Source organism: Nothoprocta perdicaria, unplaced genomic scaffold (assembly GCF_003342845.1).
Source record: "Nothoprocta perdicaria isolate Ctin4 unplaced genomic scaffold, notPer1 scaffold_35, whole genome shotgun sequence".
Classification (NCBI taxonomy): Eukaryota; Metazoa; Chordata; class Aves; order Tinamiformes; family Tinamidae; genus Nothoprocta; species Nothoprocta perdicaria.
In genome coordinates this window covers 3,853,923-3,867,277 of record NW_020455588.1, presented here as the reverse complement: position 1 = coordinate 3,867,277, position 13,355 = coordinate 3,853,923, and the positions used below count along the sequence as shown (strand labels likewise).

The 13,355-nt window shown below is 40.2% G+C and overlaps 1 protein-coding gene across 9 annotated transcripts in view; it reads right to left on the bottom strand.

Annotated features, from left to right (window-relative positions):
• PPIP5K2 (diphosphoinositol pentakisphosphate kinase 2) overlaps positions 1 to 11,276 on the bottom strand; it is a 34,870-nt gene extending 23,594 nt beyond the window's left edge. For 5 of the 9 annotated variants that reach the window (XM_026044084.1, XM_026044086.1, XM_026044087.1 and 2 more), the window contains exons 1-10: positions 11,067 to 11,275; positions 9,351 to 9,546; positions 8,549 to 8,639; positions 7,203 to 7,288; positions 5,844 to 5,998; positions 5,195 to 5,296; positions 3,301 to 3,462; positions 2,368 to 2,489; positions 1,526 to 1,627; positions 901 to 987 (exon numbers count right to left, since the gene is read on the bottom strand). In XM_026044084.1, coding sequence (XP_025899869.1) covers positions 901 to 987; positions 1,526 to 1,627; positions 2,368 to 2,489; positions 3,301 to 3,462; positions 5,195 to 5,296; positions 5,844 to 5,998; positions 7,203 to 7,288; positions 8,549 to 8,639; positions 9,351 to 9,546; positions 11,067 to 11,210 — 1,247 coding nt within the window. In that variant the 5' untranslated portion in view covers positions 11,211 to 11,275. Of the gene's footprint in view, positions 1 to 900; positions 988 to 1,525; positions 1,628 to 2,367; positions 2,490 to 3,300; positions 3,463 to 5,194; positions 5,297 to 5,843; positions 5,999 to 7,202; positions 7,289 to 8,548; positions 8,640 to 9,350; positions 9,547 to 11,066 lie in introns of all 9 variants that reach the window. The other 4 variants (XM_026044090.1, XM_026044091.1, XM_026044083.1 and 1 more) reach the window with 3 other exon arrangements.
• Between the last annotated feature and the right edge of the window lie 2,079 nt (positions 11,277 to 13,355).

The following is a 13,355-nucleotide window of genomic DNA, read 5'->3' as shown; positions in this document are numbered from 1 at the left end:
ACTTTGAAAATTAAAGTGGTCTGAAATGAACATCTGTGCATTATAAGAAAAGTGTGCTAAACTCTGAGCATCAGAGCTCAGGCCAGCCTTTACCTGTTCAGATCTCCCCTCCCAAGTGACCAGAGTCAGAGGAATTCCGACTTGCAAAGCAAGCCGAAAGAGACCTCCGACCTCCACAAAACACCCTACGCATCAAATAACAGTATTTGTGAGTAAACAGCGAGGTCTAGCTAGTCTTAGTTTTCAAGAACCATCCTTGACGGAAATAGAGAGCGTAAATAACAAATATACAGTTGTACACAATTACAACACATACGGCTGAATGCAAGAATCCAGTCCCAGATTGAAGAATAATTATGTTTCACTGAAATGACACTTAATACCAGAACCCCTAGGTAAGGCACTTTATATTTGCTAACCTAAAGGTGGCAGCTATAAAAAACACCATACAATCACATTGTAGAAAACAAAAAGATGCATAAAAAGCCAGTTCGTGCAAGCACAACAGCAAGAGAAAAAGAGAAAGTCAAACAGTGAACCAGAAATATTCTCTGCTCTAATATTTTCAGTCAGGACACTTGTAAATCAAAGGCATTTTCATTAAGTTTAAACAGGAGAATACACAAGTCACAACATGAGATGAAGGAAGTCAAATTATTTTTATTATCTTGTTAAAGAGGTGTATACTTGTTATTTACCTAGAATAAAACTGGTTAGAGTTAAAAGAAAAAAAAGAGCAACAACCAAATAAACAAACTCACACACAAGCAACTTCTGCTACTTAATTGCACTGTTTTCACTATTTTCATGTATTCATATTTCTCATTCTTTTCATGTATTATTCATGCTGATGGAACAAGCTTGGTCCTAAGGCTATGAAACCATCAAAATTTAACTCACCTTTGATGTTTAACTTCCATTTTCATTTTTTGTTTTGGTGTTCGGTCCCCATGACGTATTACAGCTATAACACATCTAAGCTCCATCCTGAAATGTTAAGAGTTTTTCTTCAATTCAATGTATTTTCCTACCTTAATTATTACTAAAAAACATGGTGAATCAAGACAGGCGACACAATTATATTTGACATAACTACAGAAGTGACGGAAGGATATGCAAGAATATAAGGTTAACTGAAAATGATGGAAGGTATAAAAAATACTGATTTTAAGACTTGGGTAACTACAGAATAACTATTTGAAGTAGTTTTTAAAACAATTTTGAGGTTTATTTAATGAGAGAGCATGTTTATTAGAAGCGCTTATTAAGTTGGTGCTGAGCAATGATTAGCAGTGAGGGAAGCTGGAAGATGCTACACTGGAAAATCTGCTGTTCTATACTCAGCTGGACTAAGGGTCAGAAACTCTGCCTGCTGGCATAGCAATTGTGATTCCTTCCTTGTTTTCACCACACAAAACAAGTGGTCATAGACGAAAGTGGGCACACCTTTTGAAGAGAGAAAAAAATTCACACACAAGTTATATTAGGACTTGGTGCAATGCAGGGAGAGCTCCTACTCTCTTACATCGTTCCGGAGGTGGTTGGCACAATGGGGATGTCTTCAGCTTCCAGAGGAATTGACCAAGGAATCTGAAACTGGGGAGCAAGTTCTCTCATTATGATATTTCTAGAAGAAGAAAAGGATGGAAAACAAAACAAAATAACCTGTTTAAAGCATGTTAAAGCGTGGTTTACACAATGCATACAGATACGTATACCTTTAACCAATTTCGTTTTAGAATATTAGTTAGTCTCTAGAAATGTATTTTTCTTTTAATTGTATACAATACACTGCTAAAATAACATTTTTAAGCTACTATTAACCTAATTATATTTGCCACAGAAATAACAGAATCATAACATAACTTGCTCAGGATTCACAGGAAACCTAAGTCTATGTAGTGCAATTCCTATACAAATTCCTAGGACCAGAATTGGTCTGGTTAATGTCAATATTCAGATATCTGACTCCATTATCTGACTGAAAGTTCTTGACAATCAGCCAGACGTTCTAGCCAAAGCCCAACTAGCACTTTTAGCAGTAGATTTAGTTCTGGGAAACTTATATAATAAAAACTGGAATAACTCATAAGCTCAGAATAAAATGATTACACCCACACGCCAAAGATTCAGAAACATTTTTACTGTCCTACTGCCTAAGCATTTAATCAAATACGAACAAATATTGAATTTGAGATTAACATTTACCTTGAGAATTTAAAGGTCTGCATTTTAAATTAACTCAAATGTTTCAGAAAGAATTTAGGAATAACAGGAAAGCAGCAGATAAACTTGGAAAATAGCACTTAAGAGTTGCACGCAATACAATGAATAGGCAAAATGCCTGAATTAAGCCAGTAAACTTACCCAAGTATTTTAGCACAATCATCATAGTATTTCATGGAGTTCTTCACAAAACTGAAGCCATTCACATCACAGACGTAGGACTGCCCATTAGCACGCAATAAATCAAAGCCACAAACTGTTTGCTGTGTCAGAAAAATAGTTCCAGTCATTTCTGGCAGAGATCATCTTTGCTCATTAAAAATATTCATCATTATATCACTTTTATTCAATATATTATATCACATATGCCCCCCCACACATATCTTATGCAATCATTTTTCTATTAATTAGTTTTACATCCCAACTTCTCCTCAAGCTTCCCCCATACCTGTAGCAATATCAACACTGCAGTTGACAAAACTACTTCTGCAGACCCTCAGTGCAGGCAATGAGACACTGCCTTTGAGGGCAGCAAGCAAGAAGAGACAAAGCACCAATAAAAATGTTTTTGTCTACATCGTAATTTGATTGGATGCTTTAAATTAAAAACATTTTTAAAAAAGAGTATATTAAACTACACAGACATGGAAAACAACAACAACAAAAATGAAACGTGTCGATACTAAAATAATAATAAACAGGCCCAGCATGAACACCAGATAACAAAAGTTATATAAACTTGGCTACTGCTGTTGTGTTTCGGTAACTCAGAAAGCACTGCCACAGCGTGAGTGTACGATGCATAAAACACACACCCTGCGGCCTGGCAAAGCACAACAGGAATAACAGGAAGCCCGCACAATAAACGCATCCCAGCCAGAACTTTCTAAGACAAACAAAGATTTCTTCCAGATTAAACACAATGCGGATGCAGAAGTTAAACTCTTCTCCCCGCTGGGAGGTTTGCAGCCAGATAACTACCAGCTTTGTACACATAAACACTCAGGAAGTTTCACATGGTAAACAATTAATTAGCACTAAATGTTTGATCAGATAGCTAAGTAATCAGTTTACCTTGAAGGCAAGGCATACTTTCCAGGCAATTAACTTCTCTCTTGCATTCAGGATGACTGGATACCTCACTTCCTTTCCTTCACTGTCTCGCTCCACCTTGCCATCCAGAGCTGGAGATTTCCGGGCTTCGGCATGAGCATAGTCTGGACCTACTGTGTACACCTTTATTAAAAAATAGGAACTCTTGATTCAGTGCAATTAAGCTGCATTACATGCATGCAAGCACCTTATTAAATTTATCTCAACCGTGACAATAAATGCTAAAGATGCAAATTTGTAAACTCTGATTAAAAAGTCTCCAACTAAACAGGCAATAGCAAGTACTGTCCAGTCCCCATCCCTGCTTGACCGGGACCCAGGACGGCTCTTAGCATGAGATGTCATGTATCTCAGCACCTCTTTGCCTCTTATCCGATGGAATAAGGGCCTAGCTTAAGGCACAGAAGCCTCTAAGTTGACAATACCCCTTCCCTAGGCTGCATTTGACTATGTGTGGCTGAATGTAAGGTAATACTGACTCACTTGAAAGTCTAACGAGACTAGATGTGGCTTCTCTCTAGTGTTTTTACCTTTGCCAGAAGATTTCAGGGAGCAATTACAGGTAATTACACTTCAAACAGTTCTCAAAGGCCAAGTCCTCCAGGACACCATGTGGAAGGGACGTGGTGGCAAGCGTCTCACAGCACTACCACAAGGCATGGCAGGCAGTGCCAGCTAGAGCGAACTCTATTTACCACTAGGTTTGATGAATGCCAAGGCGAGATTAGAACAGAGTTTAAAACACGGGTGACAGGAACACCTGCAAGCAGGTCAGCTCGAGTAAGAGGGCAATCTGCCTCATACAAAGTTGACATCAGTCTTTTTACTTGAACAAAATCTACTTTCTCAAGATGCTGAGGTACACAGCTGCCGTTGAGTAACTGCGCTATCCCACTGTTGACAAAGCTGTCCTCACTCACCCAAGTCATTTGCAACTCTTCAGATCATCAGGAAGTTTTATTTTTGGAAGTAGATAATAAAGCTTTTCCACAGGCTTCTGCAACCACAGGTTGACCTACTGCTACATGTTCTGCATGGTGTTGCACATAATTCATTCAAAGAGTACAGCTCATAAAAGCACAGCAATTTGCAGACCACAGAATTTGTCTGACAACATAAACTCAGCTTCCTCCTCGCGCAGGTCCAGGCAGGAGATGGTGACTGCTAAGTGTCAGGTCTCTGACCTTCACTCTTGGCCTAAATATGGTCTCCCATACCCAGGGGCAAACAACAGTCTGACAGGTTTTGTGAGGGACTTGCGATTGATTTCCAATACAAACAGAAATAAAACACTTTGCATAGATAACTGGCTGCATTCCCATTCTGCTATTACTCTACTTTATTGTTATGTTATGATGCCTAATCTTATATCTGTTCAAGTAAATAAGAAAAACATTGAAAATCAGACAATTACGTTTAATGCACTTTTGCTGACTTCGTATAATTTTAATAAGTAACCAGTGTTTATTAAAGAGAAGATAATATTTGGTGAAATATATTTCAAGTACAGGTTTCTTGGCAATTTTCAGAAAAAAAAGTATCAAGGTAGTATCTATTTGTATAGGAGAGTGGGTGGTGTTCTGGCATTAATACGTTGAAAAAATAAATGGAAAACCACAATGTGTCAGGTAACAGGCACACAGCGCTTAACTGCAAAGAAATAAGGAAAGATATTCTGAGTTACAGGCACTGTGTTTTGCTAGAGTAAGAACATTCTCTACTTATAAACTGTACCAAAGCTTTATTAAAATGAATCCTTGACACACAAATACACTTTCACCTTTGAAAGTTGACAAAAGTACTCCTCGAGCACTTGATTGTTCTAAATATAAATCAGAATGCATAGTTGTCATACCTTCACATCAGTGCCATCTGTAGGCATGAATTCCTCATAAATATAGGAGCCTGTTTTTCTCACACTGCTTTCAGGGGAATAAACACTGCTTCGGCTGCCAATCTGAAAGAAATATTTTTCTATTAATAAACTCATAGGCTACTGTCTGAGAGGCTTTTAAAACTCCTCAGAGTACCACTTCAGCGTTGATAGAGCAGATTTCCCGTCCTAGGTGAACCAAGAAGTTTTTTGATGATTCTTGGAAGATTTTTACAGTATTTATCTTGGATAATCTCCGATTATTTTGGAAGATTTACAATATTCTAAAGAGGAGAGAATAGGAAGTACCTGACAATCTACTAAAAGGAACAGAGGCCTATTCATTCTGCAAGTTTTCCTGAAACTCGCTTTCCTGATCTGCACAGGCTGAAGGTGACAACAGCAAAGATGGATCTGCAATTTTTGCTTTTATTTATTTATTTATTTATTTGTGTGATGGGGAGGGCAGAAGAGGTAGAAAGAAAGAGAACAAAGGCTGCAACTTTCCTTTGGAAACCACTTTTGTGTTCTCATGCCAGGAAACTGATTCCACCTCCTCAAGATTTAATTTCACCAGTTTTCCACTTAGCATGACAGAATTTCCATATTTTTAGTACATGATTCTCCTCACCTTCCGAAAGAGCCTCTGGCTTCCACCCCCAGCAGATGTTGGGTAATAAATGTAAACATTGTGGTCCTCAGCACTAACTGGCTTTTCTACAAAAGGCTTTTGGAAAATTTCCCCGTTCACCTCCACATGATCTTCTCCTTCAATCAAACTGCACTCTGAAGAAACAGGACAAACAGAAATGCAATGATGTATTAATGGGGGAAAAAAAAAAAGAAGAGATTAAAGGTGATTTTGGTAGATGAAATAAAGATTACTGTAAATCCTTGGTTGGCTGATTTGTTATTGATTGCACAGAGACTTCCTCATCACATGCTGAACAGGTTGGCTGTGCCATATCTAATGGATATTAAATTAATGCTACATTTCAGGATTGCTGCTGATTACTGCAGAATCGGAGAGCAAATCATCCCCTACAGATGCACAGTCCTGTCTATGAGCATGGGTTGTCTATTTTTGGGGGTGTTGGGGAATCGGGAGGGGATGTTCTGACGGGAGGAGGAGGGACTGTTAGTTTCTTTCTTTCAGGGCCATCTTTCTCAAACCCCAGAGCCACTCCAGGCAGGCAGTGACCGTGCGGCCCGAGGCAACCGCACTTGCAAGCTGCACACAACTCGCTTGCAGAGTGCTATCCACTCCACTGTCACTGTATCACAGACCACTTGGCTACAGGGGAGCTGAGGGCAGCAGCCTCCAGTTGACTTCAAAAACACAAAATGAGCCTTCTTTTCCCCCATTATGCAGAATGTTTGCACCTAAAATTCTCTGCCTCTCCTGAGAGCCACATGTTAATGCTCTAATTATCCATATTCTTATTTCTTACTCTTATTTTTTAACTAGTCATCACAATCTCCTATAGCTGCATAATGTTTGATTTTTAGTAGGAAAAGCTCTTAAGGTTTGATTTAAAGAAAAAAAATAGAAAGTGATACTCAGAGAGAGAGAGAATCTCTGTAGAATCTCTCTGGACTAAATTTCCTTTACATAGTTCCTTGTATTTGAAAGAGAAATAATTCAGTAGTCTGAGTTGCTTTTGACAATCCTACCATTCTATTGCAAGCCAGATGACTAGCTGCTCTCCCTGGTTCGCAGCATATTTCTACATCAGTTTGACTTTGGAGGGCCTCATCCTAGCTGGCTTATGATGGCAATAAGAGAATTTTAACCTCAGACTTCAGAATGACTCTTTTCAAATGCATACTTTAAATACTGGAGAGGAAAAAAATTAAAAAGACAGACTAAAAAATCTCCAAGCCAACTAACTAATTCTCTAGGAAGCAAAGTTTACTTTTCCAGGATGAATCCACTTTTCTCCAATGGAAATCAAAAGATGATATTGACATTCTTGTCATCAGATTTTACCTTGGGGATTGTTTGGATCGCGGTTTAGAATTGCATAACGAGGAAGTAAAATGCCTTCAGCCTTAAGAATACTGTATACTTCTCTCCTAGAAGGAAAAGAACAGAAGTTGCACAGTAAGACTGCAGGGCCTGAAAATATTTGTATTTGCCAGCCCGTGAATGTGTGGAACCAAAGAGGTAGCTAACCCCACGGCACATAAGATCACCTATATACTGTAACACGCCGTTTGCATACGCGACGCTGCAAAAGGCTGTTGCTGGAGAGCTCCACCCTGGCAGTGATCTCACCACTATCAGTCAAATGACCACATGTGCAGTAGCAGTGCTCTCCCTCCACACTTGCAGGGCACAGAACCAGTCTCCCAGCACAGGAGATAAACAAGAAGGGATCCACAGCGATCAGAGCCACCTAAAATAGCAAGTCTGTTCACTGACCATAAAGCTCTACCATTTATTTTGCCTACTATTTTTCGTTAGTATTTGCTAAGTGGGATCACAGCCTCAAAAGAAAATTTGCTTTGTTATAAGATCATGTGGTCATTCAATATCCCTTAACAGTTTTCACTTTCCAGAAAAAGCCTTACATAAGCCACGTGAATTCTTCAGTTATGGAAGGCTCTACAGTGGCAAAGAACAGTTACGGCCCCAAAGGCAAATGTGCTTTTATTTCCTCATCTCGGAGAGCAATTGTTTCATACACTTCCAGTTCAGCTTCTCCTGTCCCCCAGTTAGTACCACCTTGCATAACAACTATCTTAACTGAGGCTGTTCCCTTTCAGCATTCAGCTGCACATCATAGTGCTCGTAAAATGCAACATCAGCACTGCACAAGAAACTGAGCAGTTCAGAGCAGCTCAGTCACCCAGAACCTCTCCTCTACATTTTCATAGGTGGCATCAGGATCTCATGGGTTAAGTCTAAGAGAATTGCATAAAGGGTGATCAAATGCACACCAAAAGTCAAACTAATAAACACTGCCAGGCAACCAAACACTGTGTCGCTTCATGTGAGTGTTTGTTGACAGAGGATTGTACAATCCCAAATCTATGCTACACATTTTCAGACTTTATGATTTTTTATTGGCATGAGACAAAGGTATTCCAAATGTCCATCTTAGTAAATCTTTAGAGCTATCAATATGAAAGCAGTTAAGGCAGTAAAAAAAAATGTATATCTAAGCAGACATCACACAAAATTGTACATACATTAATAAAGCATGAAGTTCACTGTAATTTAAATTACTGTACAATACATTGAAAGTGCTGTTGTGTGATACCAGCAGATTCTCCCAGGCCCTCCCTTACAAGTGCTCTGTCCTTGATGTCAGGGTGATTATCAGCCCTTACCTGTCTTGTATGTGATACTGCATATTCAAGTCATTGATTACAAATGGATTCCTGAGTTTTGCGTAGGCAACTGCTTTGTCCAGTGGAAAACCTGAAACAGTTATTGAGGAAGGTACATTACAACCACAGGACACAACACTAGTTTAGTTCCCTGATTTTCAAACCTTAAGAGTATAATCAGACGTGTGGTATTGGGAGGATGCTCCCTCCCTCAATAAAAGGAACATAATGTGAGCTTGAGACAAACATGAAACTGCAGGGCAGTTTCAGTGTATATTAGCAGAAACAGTGCTCCTGTCTCCCACTTCCTCCTCCTCATTCCACGTTCCCTGGTGCCACAACTAGGCTTTTTTGTTGCCTTTGCCTGAAAATGTGGTTTTTAACCTCAGCGCACTCACCTCTTGCTCCATGAAGAGTCCCACAAAAAAAAAAAAGTTTTAAGGAGAGTAGCTGAGATGCAGGAACGTGCAGCTAGAGATACCACACACCCACTGCGAGCGCAGCCAGCTGCTGCATTTGGTCCCAGTTGGTATTAGAACAACAGTGCTCACCATTCCACTGGCATCCCAAGTACTTACAAAGGGAACAGCTATTTTAAATGTCATGCCAGAAGAGAACTTTCTCACATAACAAAAATAGCATCATTTCAAGAGGTGAACTCTGTAAGTCAGTTGTATTACATTAAATGGGGGCCCTGCTCCCTAGAAAAATCCAAAAGAACTACAAGGCAAAACAATTTTTAAAAGTATTTATTACAAAGAAATATTTACTCGTTGAAAATATTTATTAATAAAAGACCCACCTTTAGAATGAAAGGAAATGAGACAGTCACATGCCGGCCAGTTTTCTACTGGCTCGTTCAAAATGACATCCTCTTCAAATATTACAACAGTTATGTACTTAAACATGGAGAGGCGTTCCAGAATTTCCTTCATGGGTTTGGACTTGGATTTCTTAGCCATTGAACAAATCCCAACCAAAATTTGTCTTTCTGGAGGCTGAAGAGGGGAAGAAAAAAAAGCTATTATTAAAATTATCAAGTCTTCTCAGGATGCAACAGTGCTTTAGCAGCATAATACTAGTGCTGACACATCCTGCTTAAATCCACATTGCTCATTAAAAGCTCAATTAGAGGTGGTAAATTGCTAGCAAGCACCACAGCACGGGATAGTAGCATTTTGCCCTGTGTTCTGATGAAACACGCTTCAAGACATTAAGTTGTTCAACAGCACTGTACTGCTTTAAAGGCTGTTTGGGAGCATCACAACCAGAAACAAATGTATGGGAGCAAGAACCGAGTCAGCAATGCTGCACCAGAGTGGGATCACGCCTGTGGCTTACTGCAAAAGTAACCTGCAATTCATAATTTAATCTTTCTAAATACACTGGCCACAGGGCCTCTCCGTTTATAACCTTTTACTAGCAAGCAGATGATGAAAATGAAAGCTAATCAAATGGAAGATACTCCTGTAGACTGTTGGGGGTTATTCTGGTTATAGCTAGTTTCACTTGCCTCCTGAATGGTCACCAGGCGCTTCCACCTTACAAGCCTTTAACGCTGTTAGTTGCCCCAGTCACAGGAAGCGTGACAGCTAACCTGTCACATCTGTTCAAAAAGAAACAAGAACTCCACAAACACCCTTCACAGCACTGCTCTCTTCAACACTGCCAGCTACTGCTTCTTGTTCAAAGACACTGACTGCGTTCAACTGCCTGAGCTCCTAATTTCCTAGTAGGTGCTTGAATTCCTATTAATCACAGTCAAGTGCTTGATTAACATTTCATTTAAATTTTAGACATGCTTGCAACTGGAAAATTCAATTTGCCCATTCCTTAGAGTGAAAAGTTACAGTAGCACAGCATGACTCATGCAGAATAAAACCAAGAGCTTCAGCTTTAAGCTACAAAGTGGCAAGTACAGTGTTAAATACAATTCACAACACTCTGCAAACAAACTAGGGTATAACTTAACATGGCATACACTTTCTAGAGAATAAGATAAGAAAGAAAGAATAAAAACATGTCATATCCTCATGAAAACAACAAGAAGATTATAAGATGAAAACAGAGATCTTAAGAATCGGTCCAAGCTGAAAATCAAAGGTAAATCCAAAGCAGCTGACAATATGCATTGAGGATAAACTCTCCACCATTTTTTTGCTAATTATCCAAATAGAGCTTATGTGCTGAAATTTAGTTCCAGAAGCCAAATGAAGTCTACAGAGCTGGCACAAGCCCTCAAACTGTCCTCAAAATCTGCATCAATGTCAAACACATCTATTTCCAGGTTCGAGGTATACTTATATATATGTATATGTATTTTTAAGGGTGCTGCTTTTCCAAATGTAACTGACAGGGCATTATCTTAATATGTAAGACACTTCCAATTTTGGTCTAATTCTGAAACAGTGATCTAGGAGAGCCGATGTCACGTCAAAGGTAAAATAGCACCAGACAACACACAGGATAAAATCCCAGCGGAACACAGCGAGTGCCTGCCCGCCCCTCGGGTACCTACAGAGTCGTACTCCTCCTCCTCCTCCTCCGCATGGCCGTAGAACTGGTCGTAATCCGCCGACCTGGCCGAGTCCAGCAACTCCTCGCTGTCTTCTCCCCCCACGAAGAACCTGGGCGGATCGTTCTCGGTGGCGCTCACGGACATGACTGCGAGCGCTGCAGGGATGCAGGTGGCAGCCGAGGTCCCGGGCACATTCCCGGCGGCCGGGGAAGCCGCGGGCCCCGCGCTGCGACGCTCCGGTGCCGACGCTGCCCGCCGGGCCTCCCTCGGCGGCTATCAGCTCTCCATGGCGCGCGCCCGGAGACCGGCCGCTACCCGGGCCCTGCGTCTTATCGGCGGCTTCTCACCCTAAAGGCAAACACCACAGCAACATGAAGCCACATAAAAAAAAAAAAAAAAGAAAGAAAAAAAAAGTTTCTTTTTTTAATTTTAAAAAGGGCATCTGCATATAAATATATCTCTTATATTGGACACAGTGGTCAAAGCAAAGCATCAGAACCACAACCCTGCAGACTAAACAATCTGCATTTCTACAGGTACGCAGGGAAACAGGCGAAGCAATCCTGAGATACTGCAAGCTGCTGATGCTAGACATTCTTAAAATACCCAGCACAGCTCTGCTGAGCAAAAAGCACCAAATGCATTCCGCCCGGCTTGGGAAAGGTGAAGCACAGAGGATATCTTTTACACCAAGATAAAGGAACAGAAAAATTTCCTCTGATATTCTGAGATATTTAAATCTCTGTTTCTGACAGCTGTTTTTCCTATAGTTTCCTGCTAAAATGAGCAATGAAAAATAACTAGACAAAAATACTGAAATCAATCATATAAAGCTAGCACTGAGGCTATTTAAGAAAACTATTCTTTCAAAGCCAGAAGAAAATTCTGTTCTGAAAGCAAAAGGTACACAAGCAACACCAACTCGATGTCAGGTGCTTATTTAGCCCAATTAAGTGTTGCTTTATTTTCACTGTGAAAAAATATTTACAGAAGGACCCATTAGCACCGCCTTCGCTCAAAACTACTTCCAAGCACCAACTTCCAATGCCACAGTGAAACAGAGACATATGAACCAGTCACCTCAAAATAAAGACTTGGCCCAGCCAGCTGTATATAGAAACAATGGGCCTTGATGCTCAGGGCTCTGGTGTATTAACGAGACAACTGTTGTTTTAGAAATGGTGCCCGGTATTATCCTGCTAATTATAACTTGTCAGGATGGGGAATTTTAACAAGCAGCCATCTCTGAAAGGCATTTAAAGGCAGGCAAGTGCGGGGCAGCCACTTGCTGCACTTTGCCCTGCTGCTCCTTAAGCAGCAATTTTCAAGCAATGAGAAAAATTATTACAACGGGGAAATGTTCTAAATTAATTATAGGGGCAAGAACAAAAATCAGCTAGATTGTTTATTAGTCAGATCATTATGCAAGTGCCATTGGACAGCGATGTCTCAGCAGAACTGAGCTCATCTTTAAATATCTGCCAAAATAACCCAGAGTGTTCAATAAACCAAGTGAAGCAATAGGAAATTTCCAGTGGCAATTGGCCATTCTGCTGAAAGAGGGTGGCAGACAGAGCAAAAGGTACCCAGAGAGGATTGGGCGTAACTGAGAGCAGGAGAGATTAAGCATGGATAAACAGCACAGCTGCTTCGGATTCAGAAAGGCATTTGTTCCCATGTGAGAGTTAGAAATCAGGTATTGAGAGAATCCCACTCACAAAAAGAAGGCGAAGAAAGCAAGCTAGAAAACAAGCTGTCCAAATCCTGCTTCAAGTAGGACTCAGCAAGGCAGAGGTTTCTGACAGCGCATGCTGGCAACTAATGCAGGGTGTTGAAATGGTAAGAAAGATAAAAAACTGGCAGAGCCTGAAGAATTGGATCCAAGCTTAAGAAAAATGAAAATAAAGTTTAACAGTTCCTATCAAGACGGTTTGCCTCCCTTCCAAATTCTGTAAATACTCTCATATTACAATACTCTTATAATTAAATGTCCAGCGAGTTCCTCACCAGACCATTAATAATAATATAAAAATCATTCTCAGTTTAGTTAAGAGAAACTGAGGGAGGTGCTGCAATATTTTACCGCTATTCCTTAAGAATAAGGGAGACAACAGAGAATAAAAGCAGAGCTTTGGGAAGGCTACAAACTGCAATGCACTATTGCACCACACACAGCAGGAAATTGTCACTTCCTCTTTAGAAAAAAAGGGAGAATGTGAAGAAAAGGGTAAAAGATTGAGGCAGGACAAGCCTACAGAATCACTAGCAATGGAGAGGGACAAGAGTGTG